At 31.4% G+C, this 27,066-nt stretch overlaps 1 protein-coding gene across 49 annotated transcripts in view; it reads right to left on the reverse strand.

The window, feature by feature from the left end:
- The window catches only part of RIMS2 (regulating synaptic membrane exocytosis 2), a 592,339-nt gene that overhangs the window by 246,495 nt on the left and 318,778 nt on the right, over positions 1-27,066 (reverse strand). For all 49 annotated transcript variants that reach the window (XM_044245143.1, XM_044245129.1, XM_044245136.1 and 46 more), the window contains 3 exons: positions 25,710-25,840; positions 19,785-19,956; positions 16,575-16,728 (listed from right to left, as the gene is read on the reverse strand). In XM_044245143.1, coding sequence (XP_044101078.1) covers positions 16,575-16,728; positions 19,785-19,956; positions 25,710-25,840 — 457 coding nt within the window. The remainder of the gene's footprint in view (positions 1-16,574; positions 16,729-19,784; positions 19,957-25,709; positions 25,841-27,066) is intronic.

Below are 27,066 nucleotides of genomic sequence, written 5' to 3' on the forward strand. Positions count from 1 at the left end.
TGATATGTTCTCTTGATCAACTTACCCTTTTAGTATTACAAAATGACCTTCTGAGTCCTTGGTAATACTCTTTGCTCTAAAGTCTTACTTATCTCATATTAATATAGGCACTTCATATTTCTTTAAATTCACATTAGTAGGATATATCTTCTCCATCCTTTGAAATTAAAACTCTGTGTTTTTATATTTAAAGTGGGTTTGTTATAGGCAATATATAGCTGGCTTTGGCTTTTAAAAAATCCAATTTTATGAGCTCTGATTTTAAATTGCAGTATTTAGACTATTTACATTTAATGTGATTGATTTGGTTAGTTTACATCTATAACTTGCTGTTTATTTTCTATTTGTCCCATCTTTTTTCTTTTTGTTCTTTTTTCCATTTTCCTCACTTTCTGTATTGTTTTGGATGAAATGGATACTTTCATGGCTCCATTTTATTTTTTCTATTGGTTTATTAGTTAGTTATAACCCTTTGTTTTGTGGTTTGGGGCTTAGAGCACACATATTTAATTGATTCAATCTACTTTCAAGTGATATCACACTTCTCATACAGTATGGTATAAAAATGTTATAATCATACACTTCTATTTTCCTCTCCTAATCTTCATGTTGCTGTTGTCATATATTTTACTTTTATATATGTTGCAAACCTTATACTACATTGCTATTTGTTTTAGCAGCCAATTATATTTAAAGGTATTTAAACAATAAGAATAAACCTTACACATTTACCTATCTAATAAGCATTTCTCATGTTCCCTATTCCTTTATATACATCTATATTCTATATTTCCATCTGGTATCATATACCTGAGGGATTTCCTTTAGTATTTGTTGTAGTGTATCTCTTCTGGTGATGAGTTCTTTCAGTAGTTGTATGTTTGAAAAAAAATCATTATTTCACCTTCATTTTTAAAAGAAAAACAAATAGGTACGGAGGTCGAGATTGATATCTTTTTCTCTGAGTACTTGCACTGTTTCCAGTGAAAAATCTGCAGTCTTCTTTATTTTATTTCTCAGTTATGTATCAAGTCTGCTGTCTCCAGATGCTGTATGGTTTTTTATTATTGGTTTTAAAAAATTTAATTATGCGGTACCTTCATATATTCTTATTCATGTTTCTTGTGTTTAGAGTTCATTGAGCCTCCTGGACATGTGGGTTTATAGTTTTCATCAAATTTGGACAATTTTCAGCCATTATTTCTTCAAATATTTGCCTCTCTTCTCCTGCATGACTTAAATTACTTGTGTATTAGGCAATTTCAAGTTGTCCATTGCTCACAATGTTATTTTTTAATTCTTTTTTTTATTTGTGCTTTGTTTTGGATAGTCTTTATTGCTGTTTTCCCGAGTTCACTAATTTTTTCTCTGCAACGTTTATTGTTGTTAATCTCATTCAGTATATTTTTATTTTAGACATTGCAGTTTTCATTTACAGATGTTTCATTTGGATCCATTTACATCTTTCATGTCTTTACTTAACATTTGGAACATAAGGAGTATATTTCTATAACTGTTTAATATCCTTGTTTACTAATTAGAACATCTGTACCAGTTCTTGTTTAGTTTTGATTCATTTAAATCCTTTTTATGTTGTTTGGTTTTTTTTTTTTTTCTCTTTTGCATGGCTGGTAATATTTTATTAGAGGCCAGCTATTGTGAATTTTCCATTGTTATATGTTAGATATTTCTGTACTTCTATAACTATTCTTGAGTTTTTGCTACATGCAGTTGCATGCAGTTGTGTTACTTAGAGACATTTTGATCCTTTTAGTTCCTGCTTTTAAGTTTTTTTTTTGTTTTTTTTTTTTTTTTAGGTGATACAGTGTCTATCTAGGGCCAAATATTCTTCACTAATGAGTCCAGGACTTCTGCACTCAACCCAATGTCCTTTGAAATCTGATTTTATCCAGTCTCATGGGGGGGGGGGGAACAGACATTATCCTCAGGCATTATTACTTCTATTCTTTTTGGGGGTGGTCCTTTCTTGAGGCTTGGGAAGATTCTTCCATTCATTAACTGCTCAGTACTCAGCTGAACGCTTGAGAGGGACTCTCTGAAGTTCTTTGTAGTTCTCTCCGTTAATAGTTCTCTCCTCTTCAGTAGTCTTTTCTGTAAACTCTAGATACCGTTGTCTCCCCAAACTCTTAGTTCCATCACCTTAGTTCAGGGAGTCCATAGGCTCCATCTGCCTTCTCTTGCCCTATGCTCTGTGCAGGATATTCTTTTAAATTGGCATGCTAAGGCAATTTTAGGATTCAGCTCATTTGTCTTCCTACTCTTAATAATCACTGTACTTAGTTGCCTGATATCCAATGTTATTAAATCAATTGACTTATATATTTGTCCATTTTTGTTGTCTGATGTAGGAAGTCCAGTCCCTTCTATTCCATCCTGGTTGTAAGTGGTAGCCTTCCTCAGTAGATCTGAAACTTTAGTTTGCCATTCCTGAAGCTTTTTATAATTATTTCCTAATCCTATTCAAGAAGATAATTTTTAAAAATATAAAAGTTCATTAGACTAAACATATATAAAATATTTTCATATTAAAAGTATTAAAATTAAATTAAGTCCCAATGACCAGTTATAAAATTTCACATTAGTTTAAAATATCTTGACATACTCTTTGCATGTGTGAATTTAAGAATCATAATACATTAGAGTAACAAAAGTAAATCTATTTAGCTTTCCTTAGAAAATATGACAGAATAGCTAAAATGATGGAAACTGCAGCAAACATCATAGTTTTAATTATATTTTAATTCAACATACTTAGTATTTTTAATACTAACCCTCCATAAGTTAGAAACATTAAAAACTGTATTCATATAAATCAAATTTTGTGAAACAATGCACACAGTAACACAGAATATATGCACCCATATTTCATTGATCTAATAGTACCATACTAAAAGACAAAATATTAGACATACTGAAATCATAAATCACTATATTTCAACAAATGGTTTTTAATACCAAAATAATAAAGGTATAAACATGGAAATACTGGAAAAGTACTACAGGCAGAAAAAAGGAGCTACTAACATTTTGTTCAGGAATTTAACATATGCACAATAACCAGACAAAGCACAAAACAACAAAACCAATTAAACTGTGCATATGAATACATGCATTAAACACTGTGCATGCTAAAATTTACCTGAATTATATGAACATAAGGCTTTATCTGGAAAAAAAATGTTAAAATAATGTCAAAAATACATTTAAAAATCATAATATGTAATAGGGATATTGAAATCTAATCTCCACTTTATAGTACAGACTGTATTTTAATATTTTTGTTATAAAATAAAAAGGGCACACTAATTTGGGATAAAATTAAGATAGAAAGACACATCATATCTGAATTAGTAAAAAATCCAAGTTATGTTAGCAGAAATTCTGATTAAATGAAATTGTTACAGGCTAAGAGAAGGTACATAAAATGAAAAATTAATAATAGACCTGCCGTGCATATTAATGGCAATCAATTTTATCTAATAATACATGGTTATATAACAAACCATGAAATGTAAGAGGTATTGGTTCCACACAGAAATTTAGCATGCAGTAAACAACTAATGAGCTTAAATTGAAGGAATCTTGGCTTTGAAAAAGTATATTTTAAAATCGATTTCTTTTAGAGGAAGAACAATTTGAAAATTTTCAGGGAACAAGTTATTTTGATATTCTCACTTGATAACAATGAATATACAGAAAGAGAAATTGTGGGGCGCCTGGGTGGCTCAGTGGGTTAAAGCCTCTGCCTTCAGCTCAGGTCATGATCCCAGGGTCCTGGGATCGAGCCCCGCATCAGGCTCTCTGCTCAGCAGGGAGCCTGCTTTCCCCCTCTCTGCCTGCCTGCCTCTCTGCCTACTTGTAATCTCTGTCAAATACATAAATAAAATCTTTAAAAAAAAAAAAAAAAGAAAGAGAAATTGTCACAAATAAGTTAACAGAATACAAATTATTTATATTTTTTCTATATAAATATTTATAAAGTTTTAAAAGGTAGGAAAATATTAACAAGTTGTTTCACATTGAAAGACAAGTAAATTATCATGTGAATAGCATTAGAAATTTAAGGGAATATATGAACTATCATGCCATAAGAATACCAGAGAAATGTAAATATGCCCTAAAATCTGGAAAAATGTAAATATTTATCCTGGCACATCTAAATCATTAGCCCAAAGATAGTATGTCTCAGGGAAATAAAATAACAGATACAAAGGCTATCACAGAAACTTAGTTTCTAATGTTCATATAAAAGATTTAAAATTTGAATAAAATTATTCTGAGCTTTATTTAACAAACAGAGAAGTAGGATATTTGGCAATATTTTACATGACTGATTTGTCTGATTAGTAATCTATACAGTGGTGGAATTATATAAAGTATTTGGGGGGAAAATTACTATTCTAACCACTGTGTAGGAATTTCTGAGGTTAGAGTATAACTGTAGGAATTAGAAAAAAAATTGTAGAGTTGAATAATTTTATAAATATTGTAACATTTATCTGGACATATGTTCATAAACACAAGAAAAAACTGCATCAACTAACTTAAACTAGAACTTAAAAAAACAACAACATAAACTTTCAGGTTTGACCAACACTAACCCCATCACTTCACTTATCAGGTTACTAAGTTACCTTCCACCACTTTCATTTAAAAGAGATTTCATACATTTACCATATATTTTTAAAGTCCACTGTTACCTTTTTCTGAGTTTCCTTCCATTGTTTTCATATACAGCTTGTTTAAATACTTACTGGGTGTTATATGCAACTGAATAATTGAACATTACATCAAAAACTAATGATGTACTATATTCTGGCTAATTGAACATAATTATAAAAATTTTTTAAAAAAAAGTTGAATAAAATAAATTACTATTAAAAATAAATAAAAATAAAAAGAAATTGATTATTTTCCAATTAAAAAAATACTCATGTATATTTTTCTAGCCTTTTAACATTTTTACTTATTATACTTAAATTTCATTAAATCTAAAATTAATTTTGACATACTATATAAGGAAGTGGTATGCTGGTAAATGTTTAACAACTATCAATCTGGAGAAGAAAAACCTTGATTTGTAATATTTGTAAATTTCCACTATGTAAATACTCCCAGATAGCCAATTCAAGCTATCAATGTCAATGACTATGAAGAGAAGAAATGTGCACAACTGGCTCTAGTTCCAGCATACCATCAGAAAAAGAATTATTAACCATACTAAAGTTAAAATATAATAGTAGAAGAAATCCTAGGTAAAGTCACAAACATAAACTGAAAATGAGACAACTGAAGATGCTTTAAGATGTCAAAAACTATTATTTCACAAAGGAAAGGAAAACTCTGAGAGTAATCATAATGAAGAATCTCAACATCCAAAAAATAAAGACAATGAAAATAACAAAAGAAGAGAAAAGTTATAAAAATCTTTCTAAACAAGAAAAAAAGCAGAATAAAAGTAATATAAAAAAAGGAATTTGTATAATCAATAGAGCACACATGTATATAACTAATAGTACAAAACTGTCTTATGAAGAGATGATCACAAGGCATGCAGCAAAAAGTTATAGGAAAAGTGTAAACAGAAATGTGTTACACAGTTAATAAATAAAATTATCATGTTAGAAATTGAAGTAAATGTCTACATTGAAATCGTATTTTACCTACTGAAACAACAATTTTACCAGTTTTATAATTCTTCATAGATATCTTTGTATCATGTTACATACTTTTTATTAAAATATTCATGATGGTGATATTCATGCTCATATTGATTTACACACATATGCAAATTAATGCTAATATAACATATCCAAACCCTAGAATTTAAATGGATAAATAGTAAAGGAAATATTTCAGTTGTGGTCTTCTTACTTTACGTCACTCTACTGTTGAGGTGTTTTGTTTTTTTTTAAAGATTTTATTTTTAAGTAATCTCTACACCCAACGTGGGGCTCAAACTTACAACTTTTAAAAATTACAATTTCTATTCCTTATTAAAAATTCACAATTTATAAGAAGTTTTTAAATTGGAAAAATGTATAAACATTTCAAGCTATTCAAGCTTACATTTTAATTCCAGGGCTTTTAATAATAAATATTAAAAATGTGTCCCAGATATACATATTTATATTTACTATCTATAATACACATATTTAACATAATCTTCCTATAGCATATATATAATATTTTTTTTAAAATGTATATATTTTGGCACAAACTGTGATGCTGAAAAATGTTGAAAGAGATTTTTATGAGGAGAGATAGGGAATTATTTACTCATTGTGAACTTTATCAATTGGAAATCACTATGGTCTTTGCTTAATTAGACCTTATGATCTAGATGCAAGCAAATACATTTCTCTCTTAATTTTTTCCAATTAAGTTCACTGCTTTCCCAAATTTATCTCTAATATAAATATCATTTAACTTTCTTCAATTTCAAAATACATGAGGTTTCATTTGTAAGCAAGGTAGGTATTTGTTTATATGATATAATGAAAGGAAAGTCCTCCCCTTAAAACATTCTCCCCCCAGGTTGCAACACATCAAGGAGAGGGACTACATCACGTTAAGACATTATTGTACTACTTCTTTTAGTCTTCTATCCTCAAATTATATTTAAAAACAGTAAATCTCATAATCCATAGCCTGGCACTCAATGCTTTCTACATATAAGTCTTAAACTATCTAGATTTTATGTCTTTATCATAGCATACTTAACAATTTATTTTTTCTCACCTCTATTTACTGAAATCTTACTTATTCTTTTAAGCCCTAACTAAAATGCTCATCACAGTTAGCAATATTCTCTAATACCTCCACATAAGGTTACAATTTTAGTTTTACAACTTTCCTGTCTATATATAATAAAAAATTATACAAGTTCCAAAATTATGGCATGATCATGTACTGAGATATAAACTATGCTTTATTATTCTTACATTTTTATATTTTAAAGAGGTGGCAAGTTTTTTTGTGTGTGTTTCTTTTAACTAGGGAAATTAATGTTTCCAGTTGAAAAGAAAAGTGACATATAGCACTTTACTATCCATACTCTAGGCTTGTTAATGAGATTTTGCTAGAGGAGAGAAATAAGAAAGGAGTGTAGAGGGGGGCAGAGAAAGGAGGAAAGCACTGCTGAAGGCCAATATTCCTCAGAATTAGTAAGGGACATGGTTAAAGAGCTTTGTGAATAATAGGGAGCCAGCCTCTAGGAACTCTCTGCAGTCCAGTGATATTTTAGGATTCTGGGATGGTAGCTCCATGATCAAGCTGGATGCTAAGGCCCAAAGAACCAGCATTAGTAAAAATTTCTATGCATAGACCTAGATTCAAATAGGACAAATCAATGAAGCTCTAGAAGGATTAAAAATTAATGGGTCTTTTCTGAATATTTTCCTTTTTTAGGGCTTCCTATAACCTCCATTAAGAGTTGCGAGTAGGTAAGGAGAAGGAAAATTGATATTTGACTGGAAACACAGATACCTAAGTAAAATTAAATATAGCTTTTGAAAAAAATGTATATTTTACATGCAAGTTTGTGAATAAGAGTTTTATTGATATATAAACATCATGTATCTTTGGATTAATCACAAGCACCATAACAAGTAACTAAATATTTGTGGATATAAATAAAATAATGTGAATTTCGAAAGAAAGCAAGAAAATAAAAAATAAACAATATTGTGTAAAATATTAAGCACAATTTGTAAGAAACTACATTAAATATAAATGTATTAATTACTCCAATAAAAAATAAGTCTTGTCATAACAGATTTTAAAAGATGAACTTTACATTGTTTTCAAAAGATAAACCTTAAATATAAGGACACAAAGAAGTGGAAAGCAAAAGGATTGAGAGAAATACACCACACAAAAAAATGTTAACCAAAGAAAAGCAGATAAAGCATTACTAACACCATACAAAGAAGGCCTTAAAAAAAAAAGCATGCCTAGATATAAAAAGAAATATTATGTAATGACAAAATTATCAGTCTATTAGAAAAAGTATAACAATTTAGTTAGTATACACCCAATAACACAACTTCAAAACCCATTAAGCAAATAGTGACAAAATTAAAAGGAGAGAGTCCACAATCATACATAGAAATGTTAACAACTCTCAATAACCAGTGGAATAGTTAGATTAAAAAAAAAAAAGCAAACCAAGATTTGAACAACAAAACTGATAAACCTGAATAACTTGTAGAACATGTACAGAACTGTGACAAAATAAACATTCTTCTCAAGAACATTTGCCAAAATTGTTACACAAATCACCATAAAGAGAATTAGTAATTTTAAAGATTCCAAATGATGCAAAGTATATATACTCTGAAATGCCGGACAAAAAAAAAAGAAAGAAAGAAACAAACAAACAAACAAACCCTAGGGTTTGGAGAGTTAATAATACATGCCTAAATAACTGATAGGTAAATGAAAGCACCACAATAAATATTACATAAGTATTTTCTGAAGAAATGAGGAGAAACAAGCTATATCTAAGGAAAGTAAAAGAAAGATATAATAAGAACAAAAATTAGTGGAAAAGAAAAACAAATACAACCTAGAAAGTAAACAAAACAGGTTTTTTGTGTGAAAGACTACTATAAGTCTGACCAAGAAAAACAAGAAAAGAAAAAGAAGGACATCACTACACATCCAATGGACATTAACTAGATAACAAGACATTATTATGAATAATTTCATGTAAATAATTTTTTAATAGAAGAAATGTAAAGATTCCAAGACAAATCCAACTTAACAAAGCTGGCACAAGTCACAAATTTTGATTAGTTCTAAAGTTAGCAGAGAAACTGAAATTATAATTTAAAACCTATACACTAAGAAATTACCAACCTTAATGACTTAAATGGTGAATATGCCTAAAAATTTAAAGAATTAATACCAATAATGCAGAAATACTCTCAAATAGAAAATAATGGTATACTTTCACTTTTTATGAAAGCAGCACAACACTGAAATCCAAACTTGAAGAGTAAATAAGACATCAAACAGAAAAAGAATAAATATTTCCTAGTACTTTTTTGAAGCCAGCATAGCATTGATAACAAAAGCTAATAAAAGACAATCTTTCCTTCTCATGAATATAGATGCAAAAATTCTAAATATAGTATCAGTAAATTGAAACCTGGGATAGATAAATTGATAACGCATCATGAGATACCTGAATTCATCACAGGAGTGGCTAGATTAACATTTGAAAATCAATGCAATATGCCATATATGTAGAATAAAAGAGAAATATTATATGCATATATCCATGTATCTAGAAAAAAATGATACACTCAATATGCATTCAGGATTTAAAACTTTCGTCAAACTACGAATAAAACAGAACTTCCTGAATCTCAGTGTAGTGTAAAAATTTAACACTAATTTAACAAAAATATCAACTATAATTGATAAATATTTAAAGCTTTTCCTAAGAATTGGGGAACAAAACATGGATGGCAACTTCTACTCAACAATACCACTTTGCTCAGGATTTTATGATAAGACCTTGCCAAAGCATTGAGTAAGAAAAAGGAAAGCAAGGTATAACAATTTGAAAGAAAGAGGAGAAATTGTCATTATTCACAGGTAACATAATATTGTACATCAAAACTCAAAATAATGTATGAAAATGTTATTAGAATTCAATGAATAATGAATAATAATAACTTTTATTTCTTAATATCAACATCCACTTAAGTCAAATCCCTAGTTACTGATATAGTAAAGATATAAAATCTTTTCATTGAAACCAATTAAAATATTATTTAGAGATACAACAGATTCATAGAGTGGAATTCTCCTCACTCCCTGGAGAGATTTCAGTTCTCCCCAAAATGATGAATGTAATTTGAATAAAAATTCCTGAAGGGTATTTATGAAAAATGATCATTTGATACTCAATTTGTTGATTAAGAGCAAAAAAAATAAAAATATTAATAATGACCTTAAAGAAGAACAAAGCTGGGTTAGTTACACTTCCAGATATCACAATTTAGAGCTACAGTCATTAAGTCACTTTGGTATTGACACAAGAATAGAAAAGTTGCCTAATTGAAAGAAAAAGACTTCAAAAAGTTAACCAAAGTCATGCGGCTTTTTAAATAAATATATGGACCAAGTGGACATCCAAAGGGTTAAGAATGAATTTTGATCCCTACCTCACACAATATACAAAACTCAATTCCAAATGAGTTGTAGATTCAACAAGCAGAATAAAGCACTATTCTAGAAGAAAACATATATCTTGATCTTAAAAAAGACAAAGATATTTTCATACAGATCACACCAACACACTAACACCAAAGAAAAAATTGGAAAACTAAAATACATCAACATTAAAAGTTTCTGTTGATTAAAAGATCTCATTTAAGAGTGTAAAGGCAAATCAGAAAGTAAAATACATTTGTAATATATTTATGCTATAAAGAATTCAAACTTATAATTTCAAAAAAAAACCTCATAAAGCAATAAGAAAAGATAGAACCCAAATGAAAAATGGGCTAAAAGTTTGAGTAGGCTCTTCATAAAAGAGGATATCTAAATGGTCTATTAACCTATGAAAAGGTCATTAGAGAAATGCAAATTATAGCCACAGTGAGGTAACACTGAACATCCACGTGAATGGTAGTGAAAGTAAAAATACCAAAAACAAGTAATGATGTGGAGAAACTTAAACCCTCAACACTACTGCAGGAAGTACAAATTGGTATGGTTTTTTACTGTAGGAAGTAAAATGGGTATAGTTTGAGAAACTGTTTAATAATATCTACTGCATTTGAATATGAGCATAGCCTGTTACCCATTGATTCTACTACCAGGTATATTCAAAGCAAAAATGAACACATATGATTACAAAAGGGCATGTATGAGAAATTTCATAGCAGCACTAGTAGGAATGGCCCAAATCTGAAAGCAAATTACTAGTCAACTGCAGAATGCATAAATTCTTGGATATTTAGAGAAAGGAATTGTGTATAGCAATGAAAATAAGTTAACTGCAATTATTTGCAACAATATTGATAAACCTCACAAACACCTCGGTAAGAAAAAAAAGCCAGATGTGAAAGAATAAAATATTTGTAATTCCAATTCTATAAAATTCCTATGTATGTGTGAGTATTCCATTTACATGAAGTTAGAAATAAGCAAAACTATTTTGTGGTATTTGACCTTGGCAGGAAGAATACTTACTAGAAGAGAGCAAGAGGGAGGCTGGTGATGTTCTATTTCTTGATGTGGGTGCTACTTACATGGTTTCTGGTACTTTGTGAAAATTCACTTGGGGGCATATTTATGATTTATACACATTTCTGTATAGATGCTATACTTCAGTAAAAAGTTTACTAAAAATGTAGAGTTCTGCTTCTGGGAATGACAGAGTAACTTATATTAGACTAACTCTCCTGCCAGTCATAATTACAAATATTGGACAAATATTTTAACAAAAACTGTTTAAAGACACCAGACAACAAACAGATGCAGACAGAAATTGGTACATGGCCCTTGAAATAAGAAAAGTGCATACGGAAACAGCTTTTCTCCAAAGGGCCTTCCCAGTTTGGTGCCCTGCAGAGGTGCTATAGCTCAAGAAAAAAGTTTCATTCTTACATGGCTGAAGAGCCAGAGGTCAGAATTCAGAGTTTTCAGAGCAGCTAGAATTATAAAGAAAATCCTGAAAAAGAGGGAGCCAGAAAAGGGGAGGCACAAAATTTACATACAACAGCCCCCTAAATCCTTCCCTAAATTGTAAACTGCAGAGGGAAAAACAAGAAGAAAGCCACAGCTGGAAAGCTAAAAGAGATGCAACTTCTTGATGCACAGGGACACAGAGTCTGGAGTTTAAGTCCAGTGATATCATGGGATTTGGGCCAATATTTTGGACTTTGCCTGGGAAGTTCACACATTAGGAATGAAAACCACAAACCAGACTAAGGACTATGCTTTAGAACTAAGGAAGAACCAAAACAGAATTGCCTTAACATATCCTTCATATGTTTTAGGTGATCCTTCAATAATTTCACTGTCTACCAAAATAAAAGCCAACATTTTTCCAAATCCAGAGCCTCTAAAAGGTAGGAAACACAATGTCCAGTATACAATAAAAAATTATTATATATGTAAAACACATAGTATGTGATCCAGAATCAAAGGAAAAAATCAGAAATATAAGTAGACCCACAGAAGACTAAGATATTGCAGTTGGCAGATTTTAAAATAAATATTATAAATGTATGTGAGAATTCCCAGGATTACACACACATACATTACATACAAATACAATATAGAAACTGAACATACATGTATGTACATTACATATACACATGTACACCTATGTACATATGTATGTATATATGTAATGCTATGGATTTTCCATACATTTACATATGTATATATATGATCCTGTAAATTATTAATATATTTATACATATAGACATCATATATGTATAATATTATACACACAGGGATATAATAAAAAGAGGAATTTCAGGAAGGATATAGGTAGATCTAAGAAAACCAAATGTAAATTTTAAAATGAAAAATACATTTTTGCTAAAACAATTCATAGTATGAATTTCAGAGAAATTGGACACTGTAGAAGAAAATACCAGTAACTTAAAGACATGATAAGTAAAAATAATCAAAACTGAGAAAAAGAGGAAAAAGAAATTAAAAAATAAACAGAACTCAATAATCTGTAGAACAATGTTAAGAGATCTTTAAACATGTAACTGCAGTCCAAGAAAGAGATAAATAAGAGAACGGAATAGAAAATTAGAACATTGGCCAAAAAACATCTCAAATGGTTGAAATCTTGAGAAACTTACATGATGAAATCACATCTCTTTTACCTAACACCTCTCAAAACCATCATTTTGGTTTTGTCCCAATGATTTATTTCCATTCACTTTTCTAAAGATTTGTGGTTATGAGACTGTATAAAAATAGTAGATGTGAAGTTATCTATTTCAAAAAGTGAAAGGGTAATAATGTTACATTTTGCTAAATAAAGAATTAACATCTGAGATGTCAAAGAGATAAATCTGATTAAAATGGAACTAGGAAAAGAATAAAGGATCAAAAAAGAAAACTCTTTTTCATCTGTATAGTTCAAATTGTGATGAGAATGCTTAATAAGATACCAAGTAACAAATTTGTAAATGACTTTTGTCATGTTAAAAAGGAAAATACTTCACTTGAGACACTATGCAACTTTAACTGAATGAGAGTAAAGAATATATAAAAATAAAAACTTATACATCAAAATATACCTTCAAAAATAATCTATGTGTCAAGAGAGTAATGAAGAGTTTCTCACCAATGAGTCAAAATAAAATTATGTGAATATGTGAGATATTTTACCATCTGTAAAAGCAATCTCACTTCTCTATTGAAAAATTTAAGTTATTTGAACATATGGCTCCAATCTTGCTCACACCTTTTTAAGAATGCTTAATCAATCACTCTTTGAAATATGCACATTTGGTAATGTCTAAATAACATCTGGGATAACAGTGGGTAAAAGTAGCCTGAAGTTAAAAATTATAGAAAATACTACTTTCATATTAAAATTTTAATTTCTCATCATCTAATTTCTTTCAGACATGAGCAATGAGCATGTGGCCCTATCTACAGATGTTTTAATATATAGAACCCTCTTACTTTGCCACATACAGAAATACTGGTGTAAGAAAAAGCCATACATTTCAAATACCTTCACTAATTCCTTTACTAGAGAAACCATTCAAACGTTATAATCAAAGTTGCCTGGACTTTCATCTCAAAAAAAATTTAAAAAATATTTAAGTTAGCTATAAGATATATGCCATTACTATTAGAGTGCTTTTAAAAATATTTCCTTACATGTTTAAAATTATAAATCATTAATGTCCATGGAAATGAAATATTTTTTTAATCATTTGAATCTACAATTTGAATTTGAATTTGAATCTACAAATAGATTAAAATAGGAAATCATGAGCAGAGAAAACAGAATTCTAACAATACCGATAAATATCCATATATGTTCAATATATATTTATGTGTGTGTGTTTGTGTGTGTATCTGAGGCTATGATATATACATATATATGTGTATATATATATAAATAGGCAATATATGTAGGCTATAATATATATCATAGTCTCAGCTCATAGCCTCAGAGATTGAATTATCAACATATTCTATTATGTGGATGTAAAGAAGAAAGGAGGGATTATTATATATTTTTGATGATAACTATTCATGCATACGTTTCATCAAATATGTTAATGATCGTGATCTTTGACCAAATAAGACATAAATGCAGTATTTACTCTTTCCATGAAAAAAAAAAAAACCTTAAGGAGGTCATTCTTATGAATGAACTTTTAAAATAATTAATGCTTACTTATACGTACCTTAACTTGAACTTGACATTGATGAGCAATATATCCTCAGCCAATAGTAATGTCCTTAACCTTCTATTTCTAAGTGTTAAAATCTTCATTTCCTTTATGTATGTGTACACGTTTTTATTTATCTTCAGTGTTACACATTGTTAATGAATTATGATTACATTGTAGATGCAAAACACCAATTTTTACCATATGTTCAAATACCGAAAATTTATTTTATCAGAGGTTAGTTGGTAGGTAGTGACAAGTCTGAATGGTGCAATATGAAACCATATTACCCACGAGTGAATTTAATACTATTAATGATTAAGTAGCAGAGGAGCTATTTGGGGAATGATTAAATATTAAAAGCTATAAACTTAACTAAATCAAATTAATTGTATGAAAATCTATGATACATGTAGCTAACTAGAAAGAATCCATCCTCATTGTTCTTCCACTATTCTTAATTCACTGGGGAGGAAAAAAGTAATGAAAATTGTTGGTAGATCTAAGAGTTTAGATATTAAGAGTCTGTAATAGCAACTGGAGTAAGTATTAGTAGCGACCTATAAACAAACTGTAAGAATTAGTATGAAATGGTTTGTATTAGTAAACTTCGTGTAGTAACCCATGATCCTACCCTGTGATTTAGAGATAATGTACTTGGGTGGATTACAGGGACCCAAAAGAATACACACCAAAATGACTCCACATAAAATTCACAGTAGTGTAATTATTACAACAAGAGATGTTATAAAGGCAATTGCAAATAACTGTGAGTAAATGTTTACTCTATGGAGAAGCTGAAAAAAGTGAGTGCTGTAAAATTAGTGTTTAAATAATGAGAGACTGTAACTATGGGAAATAAAATTCATAAGTAAACAAGTCATCAGAGACATTATTTTAAAAAGGAGTGAAGGCAATTCTCTAGGCTTTCTGGGACCTAGCCTTTCTTCTAATTCTCTATTCATCAAATAGCCTTCTGATATATAATTTAGTCCTCTATTCAGCAGGGAGAATGTGATCCACGTAGACCAGAGTCATTTGTTATGTTGCCAAATACATTTCTTATGATTGATAAATGACATGCCTTTTGTGCTTATAAATGTACACTTCTGAAATCTGGTTAATGTCAATCAATTCTCCATTACTGCACAAAAAAATGTTGCTAAGCTTGGAAAATGCTGACTCCATGAAGATAAAATTATCCCATGAATACTACACAAAGAAGTGAGTAGACACCTCCTGCTTTTAATAATAGACTCATCAAGAAAACAAATTAGATCTGTAGGAACAACAAACCAATAATGCCACTTTTCAGTCTAGAAAACATTTCCACATTTCTTTTAAGATTCTCTGAATTGATCAAATTCTACTTGATATTTTGGACTATGTAAAATCCAGGGTAAAATGCGAACACTGACAATAATAATAACAACAATAATCACATCAGTTTATATTCCCGAGAATATTTAACTTTTATAAACAAGGACAGTGAATTAGAGAGAGAACCTACCTGAAGTCATATGTTTCTTAAGTGAGAGAATCAAACTTTAAACCCATGTTTGTTTGACTAATGCTCATGGTCATGGTTTCAACCACTATATTATACTTGTCATCCTATATATTTATAAAATCGTTAGCATAATGAAGATGGAAATCATAATTTCAGACATGTATAGCTACATGACCAAATTTTACTAAAGTTGCTATCTCATTTCTATGTAAGTTTCCAATAGCCAAAATTAAAACATAACTGTGGGGTCATACCATGACAAATGAATGCTGTAAGTATAACCTCATTTTAGTGTATCAATTTAAAACCATCAGTAGCGGGGCACCTGGGTGGCTCAGTGGGTTAAGCCGCTGCCTTCGGCTCAGGTCATGATCTCAGAGTCCTGGGATCGAGTCCCGCATCGGGCTCTCTGCTCAGCAGGGAGCCTGCTTCCCTCTCTCTCTCTCTGCCTGCCTCTCTGCCTACTTGTGATTTCTCTCTGTCAAATAAATAAAAATAAAATCTTTAAAAAAACCATCAGTAGCTATGAAAACACTAATAGATGCCTGTTAATACCCATAATGGGTTCTTCAAATTCTATGTCATATATATGTCATTTAAGATAATTCATAATGGTCTGATAAATCTCACTGAAAACTTACTTTGCAATCTCCTTGTTGGGCTCTCTCCATGGAGCTGTCGTCGTGGCATATATGGAGAAGGGTGGGGAAGTGGTAATGAAGAAACATCATGGGTCTGAAGTTTGTACCAATGTGGCTCATCATCTAATAATGCTGTTTCTAATTCAATTAAAATCTACAAAGCCAAGAGACAAAAGAACGTTATATATCTGCAATATAGAAACTCTCTTAAATGGTCTCATAACTTTTATAATAATGATAATTATAATAATAATGCTGTTGGTCAAAAACAATGTTATGTTACAAAATTGTCCATATATTTTGACAATAACTAAATAAAAGTTAAATATACATAACTTCTTACTGACTTAATAGTTTTAAATATCTAAATTTTTTTATAGACCTCTGACCACCCACCTACTGTTAAATTTGCCATTACATAAAGACAGTACAAAAAAGGAAAAAAAAATACAGGCCAATATCTCTGATAAACACAGATGTAAAAATTCTCAACAAAGTACTAGCAAACCAAATCCAAAAATACACTAAAAAAATCATTCACCACAATCAAGTGGGATTTATTCCTGGGATACAGGGTGGTTCAATATACACCAATCATTGTGATATATCATAGCAATAAGAGAAAGGAAAAAAACCATATGATCATTTCAGTAGATGCAGAAAACCTTTTGACAAAGTACATTCATGATAAAAACCCTAAACAAAGTAGGTTTAGAGGGAACATACCTTAACATAATAAAGGCCATATAGGAAAAACCCACAGCTAACATCATATTCAAAGGTGAAAAACTAAAAACATTTCCCCTAAAATCAAAAAAAAGGTGAAGATGTCCACTCTCACCACTATGTTATGCAACATAGTACCAGAAGTCCCAGCCACAACACTCAGTCAAAAAAAAGAAATAAAAGGCATCAAAATTGTTAAGGAAGAAGCAAAATTTTCACTATTTGCAGAGGTCATGACATTATATACTGGAAACCCTAAAGACTCCACCAAAAAAACTACTAGAATGGATAAATGAATTCAGCAAGGTCACAGGATAGAAAATCAAAAATCTGTTACATTTCTATACACTAATTATAAAGTAGTAGAAAGAGAAATTAAGAAAACAATCCTATTTACAATGGCACAAAAAATTTTTAAAAAAAGAAAAAACAAAACCTAGGAGTAAACTTAACCAAGGAGATGAAAGACCTGTACTCTGAAACTATAAAACACATGAAAGAAATTGAAGATGAGACAAACAAATGGGAAGATATTCCACGCTTGTGCATTGGAAATTATTAAAACATCCATATTACCCAAAGCAATCTTCAGATTTAAGGCAACCCTATCAAAATTCCAACATTTTTCACAGAACTAATCATCCTAAAATTTATATGGAACCACAGAAGACTCCAATAGCCAAAGCAATCTTGAAAAAGAAAAACAAAACTGGAGGTATCAGAATCCCAGATTTCAGGATATAGTAATCAAAACAGAATGGTGCTGGCACAAAAATAGACACAGAGATGAACGGAACAGAATGGAAAGTCCAGAAATCAACCCACAATTATGTAGTCAATTAATCGTCAACAAAGGAAGCAAGACTATGTAACAGGAAAAATACAGTCTCTTCAACAAATGATGTTGGAAAAACTGGACATCTACATGCAAAGAATTTAACTGGACCACTTTTTTACACAAACTCAAAATGGATTAAAGACTTAAATGAGACCTGAAACCACAAAAATCCTGGAGAAGAGCACAGGCAGTAATTTCTCTGACATGGTCCATAGCAACATTTTTCTAAATAAGTCTCTTAAGGCAAGAGAAACAAAAGCAAAAATAAACTATTGGGATTACATTAAAAGAGAAAGCTTTTCACAACAAAGGAAACATTCAACAAAACAACAAGGTAACCCACTGGGTGGGAGAAGATATTTGCAAATGATATACTTTCAATATCATTTAATTGATTGACAAATTAATTGGGTGAATTATTAATTTAATTAATCCTTTTAATTAATTAGGGGGTCTTTATTAATCCCTTAATAAATTAAAGGGATTAATATTAACGATATATAAAGAATTTCTGTAATTCTACACCAAAACAATCAAAAAAAATCCATTTTAAAAACTGGGCAGATGCTACAGTGAGTGCTGTGGAGTGTGGAAACCTGGGACTAACATTACATTATATGTTTATAAAAAAATAAAAATAAGTAAACAAATAAAAACTGGGAAGAAGACAAGAGCAGACATTTTTCCAAAGAAGACACCCAGCTAACGGACACAAAAACGATCACTAACATCATTAATCATCAGGGAAATGCAAATTTGTCATTAAAGAAATAATGCTTATTACTACAAGTCTGTAATAACTAACATTTATATATTATTTGGTAATTGAAAAAAACTTTATTTAGATTTATTAATTTAACCTTTACAAAAACCTTTAAATGGGGAGACAAAACCAAATTAAAAGCATCTACTAGACATTAAGAACGATGTCATATGTTATCTTAATTCTCAGAAAAAAAAACCTGCTAGATTGGTCTTATTCAACTTTTACAGATAAGGATACCAAAGCTAACAAAGGTTAAAAAAAAAACAAACTGGTCTAAGCTCATAGTAGCTGTTAAGTGAGAAAGGTGTGATATGAATCAAAGTCTGTCTTATTTAAAACTCTGTGTTCAATGTATCATGTCACTAAGAATTCAAAACAGGAAAGTGAAGAATGGATTTTTAATAGGAACTGTATCCTCATATGGATTTTATAATATGAATATTTAATAAATTTACAAAGGAAACCAGTCCACAGGAATAATGACTCTTTTGTTCTTTTAGGGTCCTGTGCAAAGATGACACCGTTTGTGATTATGTATCTGAGAACTGCTGTGTGATGCTAACTCACTCTTCAGCTCTGGTTGCTAAGCAGAACCGTATTAGCCGCCACAAATGCAATACATTTGTGAAACACAAACCAAACTTTCAGCATTCAACACTGAGATTTCTACAGTAGGAATAAACACCTAAAAATTGTCCAGATTATTTAGAAACCATTTTTTAAAAGGCATCAATGTTTTGTCTTAGAGCAATAAATTCATTCCACGAAAGAAACGGTTTGCTTTTTCAGGTATTCAAATATATGATTTTACTGATAATCACATGAAAAAAAGCATTTAAGAGGACATGAATAGTCTCAGTTTTAAAATAATTCCAGATACCTCTCCTAAGAATTCACTTTCTTCCTCTCGAACTCGAGCTTGATCCCAGAGCGTAACCTCTAGCATTCGCTCCCTAAACTCTCTTCGGTGGACCGGGGAATAAATGAATGTTTGGTTCCATTTGGGTTCCAATGTTTTCTTTACTGTTTTAGTTCTTCTCTTGTTTTTATCACTATAAAAAAAAAAAAGAATATAAAAACTTACATGAACCTTTACGTTTTGCCCTAAAAATTATTCATTTAAAATTTTTCAGGGAGTGAAGTCTTAGCACAAATATATTTATCATGCATTATAAATATCATATCACTTAAACTCCTACTAGAATTTATAAGTATATAATTTAATATAAAGTATATAATTTACAAGTATATAATTATATCACTTTATAGAGGCAATATTTCAATAAATCTGAAATCCTTCCATGATAATTTAAAACTTCACCTTTCTCAAAATCTAAATAAATCCAGACTGAAAAACAGTAATTCTACATATTTTTAAACATATTGCCTTATTGGAATACTTCAAAATGGCAATGAACCAATAACATTACATACAATACTCACTTAAACTACAGAAGTGTAATTACACAAAAGTCCAATAAATTGTGACATTCACAACTTTTTTATCCATATAAAAATAGCTCAGTTCAGCTGAGCAATTATAATTACATTTTATCAAGTTACTTTCTTGCATGAAGAAATACATACTTGCCCATCTGACAGTTACCAGGTCTTTAAAAGCACTGTAAAATTATTTTTTTTCTTTTTTGTGGGGGGAGAAGGGGTAGAGGGAGAGAGAGAACCCTAAGCAGGCTCCATGACCCACAGGGCTCCACACAGGGCTCCATCTCAGGACCCTAACCTAAGATCATGACTTGAGCTGAAATCAAGAATCAGCTGCTTAACTGAGCCACACATGTGCCCCTGTAAAATTATTTCTCTGTGGGGTAGCCACTCTAACATTGGCTGGAAAAGCAAGCCTGCCATCCCTAATGGATGGGACTTCCAGCTCACAGGCTTCCATATTTTTTTTAACTGCATATCTCTATCAAGTGAATGTTTTTGACAAAGCATCCCATTACATGCATATATAGTTACAAAATATATACATGTATTACTGTACTGTTTTACTAATATATTGTGTCAATTTGTGATTAAACAAAGTTAGAAATTTAAAATAATTAGGTAATTATTTTTAGGTAATTATCAATTACCTAAAATTATATTAATTATAAAAAGAAGCAGGTAATAAAAATACTTAGGTAAAAATTCAGAAAATCCAAATATTTCTTCCTGAACTCCAACGGACTGTCTCAGACATCCCCAGGGTGCATTCATTCCTTTTGGAGATCCCTACTCTAGCTTATTAGAGAGGATCAATGGTGGGATAGGAATAAAGAAAATCATCTAGGAAGAAAACATTAAGCAATCTAGAGAGCTTATCTGAACTGAGTAGACAATAAGGTCCGAGTAGAACTATATTAACTGCCACACATTCCCTCAGCACAATACAATTCTAAGAATACAGGAAGGGAGAACTAAGAAAGGATAGAGCGTCTCTGCAACTTCTTCTAGGTAAACACAGGGCTTAATGCTCAATACAGATTAGATTTAACCAATCAAAAGCACATATATTTCAACAGCTCATATATTTAATGTGGCAAAAAGCCATTTTAAAACAATGTACCTTTATTAATTTCTATTGTCTTGTTAGGAAAGTAACTTTGCAAACCCATGTAGGAAATTTTAACTCTCTTCCATGTTATGGAAAAGTTTTATAAATAAAAATAACTAAATAATAAAAAAATAACAAGGGCTATGATTTATTCCTCCTGTCATCACCTCTCTTCATCTAAAAATTTCACAAATATTTATAAAGCACCTACGTATATTCCACGCTTTAAAAAATTATGAGACCCTGTGAAGAGAGAAAGTTCCCTCCTTTAAAACCAGGAAGAAAACATTTAGTAGGAGACTTGCTGTATAATTCAACAGTGGTTTATACTGCAATCTGAAAGGGAATGGAAAAATAAACCTTGATTTCCTATTACGGAGTGAAAAAAGTTCTCAGATAAAGAGGACTATTTCAGAAGGGATTTCTATACTGGGTAGGAGGGAGAGTAGATAATCACTGAAATTCCTCACACACCCACCATGTACAATTAACATTTAATAAGGTAATTTAATGTGTAATGTGTATTGAAGCACTAGTCCATGCAAAGAAACATGAAAAATTATCTTAGCAAGCAAAAAAAAAAAAAAAAAAAAGCAAATGAGTTTTTTTTTTTTTTTTTCTAGAAGTATAACAAAAGTCTTCAAAATAAGATCAGGTTAAAAAGAGGGGGGCAACTTAGTAGGTGCAGCATACAAGTCTTGATCTTGAGGTTATGAGTTCAAGCCCCACATTGGGTATAGGGATTACTTAAAAATAAAATATTTAAAATAAAGAGACAAACAAAATAAGATCAGGTTGTGTAAGTCAAACACTGAAAAACTGCTAAGAGTACTTAAAAACTAAGATCAATATGCATGCTATTGAGATTTTTTCTTAATAGCAGCCCAACAACAATAAGTCATTGATCTCTAACAGTATCATTAACCTGTTAGGAATGGAAACTTTTTTTTTTTTTTTAATAAAATCCAACCTAAAGCCTTTTCATGCTACCAGTATTTTTGGTTTCCATTTACCACAGTAACTGCATGAAAATACTTGCTGTGTTTACTTAAAATGAGAGAAAGAAATGTTTTTGACTGAAAACCAACTTTACTTCAAGATATGAAAGAGTATAAAGCACACCCAGCTTTTTTTTTTTTAAGATTTTATTTATTTATTTGACAGAATGAGAGAAAGAGATCACAAGTAGGCAGAGAGGCAGGCAGAGAGAGGAGGGAAGCCGGCTCCCCGCTGAGCAGAGAGCCTGATGTGGGGCGCAATCTCAGCACCCTGAGATCATGACCTGAGCCGAAGGCAGAGGTTTAACCCACTGAGCCACTCAGGCTTCCCACCCAACTGCTCTTTAGAATACATAGTTCATCAACACATAGTTTATTTTTAGAAAATAAAGTTTTGAATGGACTGACTAGCATAGTAACATTCCAATCTAAATCTCTTCAATGCAAGCTCACAGGTCCCTCCAGAATTCTTATCGATAAAAAGGCATCAATTATTTTCCATGTTCACCTATTCAAATTGTTTTTCTCCCAGAAAAGCTGTCACAAAAAATGAAATAATTCATACTCAAAGGATAAACAGTCCTTTATTTATGTGTAAAAACTTGTATCAACAGAAAAAAAAATTGACGATAATACAGCTGTTTCTGAGTTAGCCAAAGAATTCTCTTCTATATTTTAATTTTTATTTTGTGTATGTGTATTATGTTATACATACATCATTAGTTGTTTTTTCTTTTTTATTTCTTTTCAGTGTAACAGAATTTATTGTTTTTTGCACCACACCCAGTGCTCCATGCATTCCGTGCCCTCTATAATACCCACCACCTGGTACCCCAACCTCGCACCCCCCGCCCCTTCAAAACCCTCAGATTGTTTTTCAGAGTCCATAGTCTCTCATGGTTCAACTCCCCTTCCAATTTCCCTAGTTTTTGATGCAGTGTTCCAAGATTCATTGCTTACATACAACACCAGTGCTCCATGCAATATGTGTCCACCTCAGTACCCATCACTTTTTAAAGACACAAACCCTGGGGCACCTGAGTGGCTCAGTCAGTTAAGCATGTGCCTTCAACTCTGGTCATGCTCAGCTGGGGAGTCTGCTTCTCCCTCTTCCTCTGCTTCTGTGCTCTCTCACTTACTCTCTCTCTCTCTCTCTCTCTCAAATAAATAAAGATAAAACCCCAACACAACTTCATCAATTAATAAGTAAGCATTAAACTTGCTCAAATATTCCTCAAATTCCTGATAGGTAACAAGGAGACAGCTGAGAAAGTATTTGGGAATGAAATATTTAAATGTTTCCCACATTCTTTGGTGTTGAGAATAGATTTTTTTTAAATGCCTTTAAATATTAAAGGAGTAGTGGGGGGGACCTTCCTTTCCATTTTAGATCTATCTGCTCAGAAAGGGGAAAGCGTATGTAAAATAAAATAAAACTAAACAAAAATAATCAATAATAAATTCTAAAACTTGAAAGACTTTTATCATCTTCAAAAGTGATTTTAGAACACTGAAGTTCTACGTGCACACAAGAACATAGATGGGAAGGCAGCGTTTCCTGCAGGTTGTGACGGCGGCATTCTGAGAATGCCTGAACTAGAAACCATGCGTGCTCTGGGAAGCCAGGTGACATGGCCTCCAGGATGGCAGGGTAATGTGCCTGTGAAATCCAGATCCAAATAATAAGCTAGTTAAAAGCCCCAGTTATGAATATCTTCTTCTTCCTTTGCAGTTCAAAGTATACCCCTATCCATAAGACAACCTAAGTTGTGAGAAAACAGCTTAGATAAAATTATATGGCAAACAGTCTCTAATCATTTTAGATGTGTCGGCACCTTGACATGCTTTCTGAGGAATTTTCTTCACAAATTCCACTTCAAAGGTATCAAAATGTAAGCCTTTGTTAATTGTCTACTTCCTTTCATTTATCCTTTTCTTTGAGAGATTGTTTTTCTGATGATACTTAGGCACTCAAATCTGATGACTTTCAACTTGAACTAAGTATGTGGGGGCCCAGAATTGTGTAAACATGTTGAAGATTAGCCCTGTGCCAGGCCACTTGCAGCTTGAGAAAAAACGACCAGACCTTGAGAACACTCTGTCCTGGAAACGAGGGACGCAAGAAGAGCTAGGGGAAAGGTCATCGGCGCCATTAATTCTTCCTCTTCTCATGATGTCTATCCAATAGTCTCTCTTATTTTTTTATGTTCCAAAGATTAAAAGTGATTAGATAATTTTTGAAAAGCTATTTCTCCAATCCTAATGTCTCTGTTTAAATTAGGGCAGAACAATATCATTTATCCTAATTAACATGGACACAAACCAAACCAATGATGCTTGAAGAAGCTGATTCTGGGCGGTAAAGGTTCTGGATGATATGGGGTGGGCAGATATAAAGCACTCATTAATTTTATGGAATATAAAGAAATTATATCTTAGTATGAAGAGGTAGGCGTTGTAAAGGAATGTGAGGAGTACATTCTGGTATCCTTTCCAGCTTTTTGCTGCTGTAGATTGTGTTAAAAATGTACCTGATTTTAAAAACTATAACTTTTAATGATTTTGATAAATGAAAATATACATCATTTAAGAATCCATACAATGAGGGTGTCAGGGTGGCTCAGTGGGTTAAGCCTCTGCCTTCGGCTCAGGTCATGATCCCAGGGTCCTGGGATCGAGCCCCGCATTGGGCTCTCTGCTCAGCGGGGAGCCTGCTTCCTCCTCTCTCTCTGCCTGCCTCTCTGCCTACTTGTGATCTCTGTCAAATAAATAAATAAAAAATCTTAAAAAAAAAAGAATCCATACAATGGTGACACCTGAGTGTGCTCAGGTCATGATCCCAGTGTCCTGGGATTGAGTCCCACATTGGGCTCCTTGCTCAGCAGGAAGCCTGCTTCTCCCTCTGCCTCTGCGTGCCACTCTGTCTGCCTGTGCTCACTCTCTCTGACCAAAAAAAAAAAAAAAAAAAAAATCCATACAATGTAAAATAAATATTCAATAAAATCATCTATGACATTTGATATGCATTTTAAAACAACCTTGAAGCACTCACTGTCACTGTTTTGAAGACTAATAAGAATCATAAGAAAATATGAATCATGTGAATCATTTGAATCATTATGCTTATGTTAAACTTCATAAATATCTGACTTGTGTGATATATAAAAATAAATAAGACCGAACTGAAACACCTACTGTTATTAACATTTCTTATTTATTTTCAAGAACATTTATTTTTGTTTCACACCCTTACCTTCTGTCTGGAAGAAAGTAAATTTTGACATAAGGATTCCTTGGCCTCCCATCTTCCCTGGAAGGGAGATCCTTTGCTCCCAGAATTGTAACTATTAATTGATGGCCAACCTTGTCAAACCATAGTTTTATCTGAAAAGCAAAAATATTCATTTATCAGCTCAAACTTTTTTTTACCATAACATAATGCTTATATTTCCAATCTTTGTCCCACTCTCTTACATTAATGTGAGCACAGAATGTAAGTTCTACTTAGTAAGTTGCAGAGAGTTAAAATAAAAGGATATGCTATAATAACTTCAATGAATAGAGGAAATAATTTAGATATTTTGGGTTGATTGATAAATCACTTGAGCTTTTTGTTACCCTAATTTGGCTGCTTATTAACATGCACATAATAATTACACTGCCATAACTAAGAACTTTATGTACAATGACTGCTATGTCTATCTTTATGCAAGAATCACTATGGTTCATTTTAGGTCCCCTACAATAATGAGCTCAGAATAACTGCCCAAATGAATTGAATAGATGCCTTATTTATATGGCATTCATAGGGAATTTTTAAGCAAATGTTTTAAAAGATAAAACATTTCATTTAAAAAGACATTTCAAAGATTATAAGCAAGGTGAAATTACTAGTAGCTTTAATCAATAGACTCCTTAAGTTTGAATTTAAAACCATAATAAATTCATCTTTATAGATTTTTTCTTACACAGACATAAAGTCCCTTTTCATTAGTGAGGAAGATGTATCACAGCCTTAGAATAATAGGATATATTTTATCATTCAAGATGAGAAAATGTGAGTGATTTCCCTAAGACATAATTAGGGATTGGAACTTCATATCCAGCTGCTAAATTCATTTGATTTAACAATTACCACCTCCCACACACATACCTCACACTCCCACACCTAGCTAGCTGTTTCTACCATGTCAGGATTTATAACCATGGCTCTACCCTACATTTTGGTTCAGAACTCAGCACATCTTTGACCACTATCTTGATATTGAAACCAAAACCTGAAATCTGGGAATAAAATTATGGTTGAGATAGAGTTTTGTGGTTTATATGCTTTTTAATAGTTCAATTTTTATTTTAATCTGGATGTACAATATTTGCAGCAGTTTAAAAAATATAAATATACATTTCATGTCAGTCTTCCCCTCTTCCTCTGAAATGGCCAGTCGGGTCTGGGCCAGGCTCTGACATACATGAATAAATACATATCATACATACATACACATATAGATCAAATCATATAAAATACATGTATATATATATATGTATGTATACATGATAGACTGGTAGTGTAGTTCCATTTCTAGCATGGTTTTGTTCTGTCCCTCACTTCA

Source organism: Neovison vison, chromosome 4 (genome assembly GCF_020171115.1).
Source record: "Neovison vison isolate M4711 chromosome 4, ASM_NN_V1, whole genome shotgun sequence".
Taxonomy (NCBI): Eukaryota; Metazoa; Chordata; class Mammalia; order Carnivora; family Mustelidae; genus Neogale; species Neogale vison.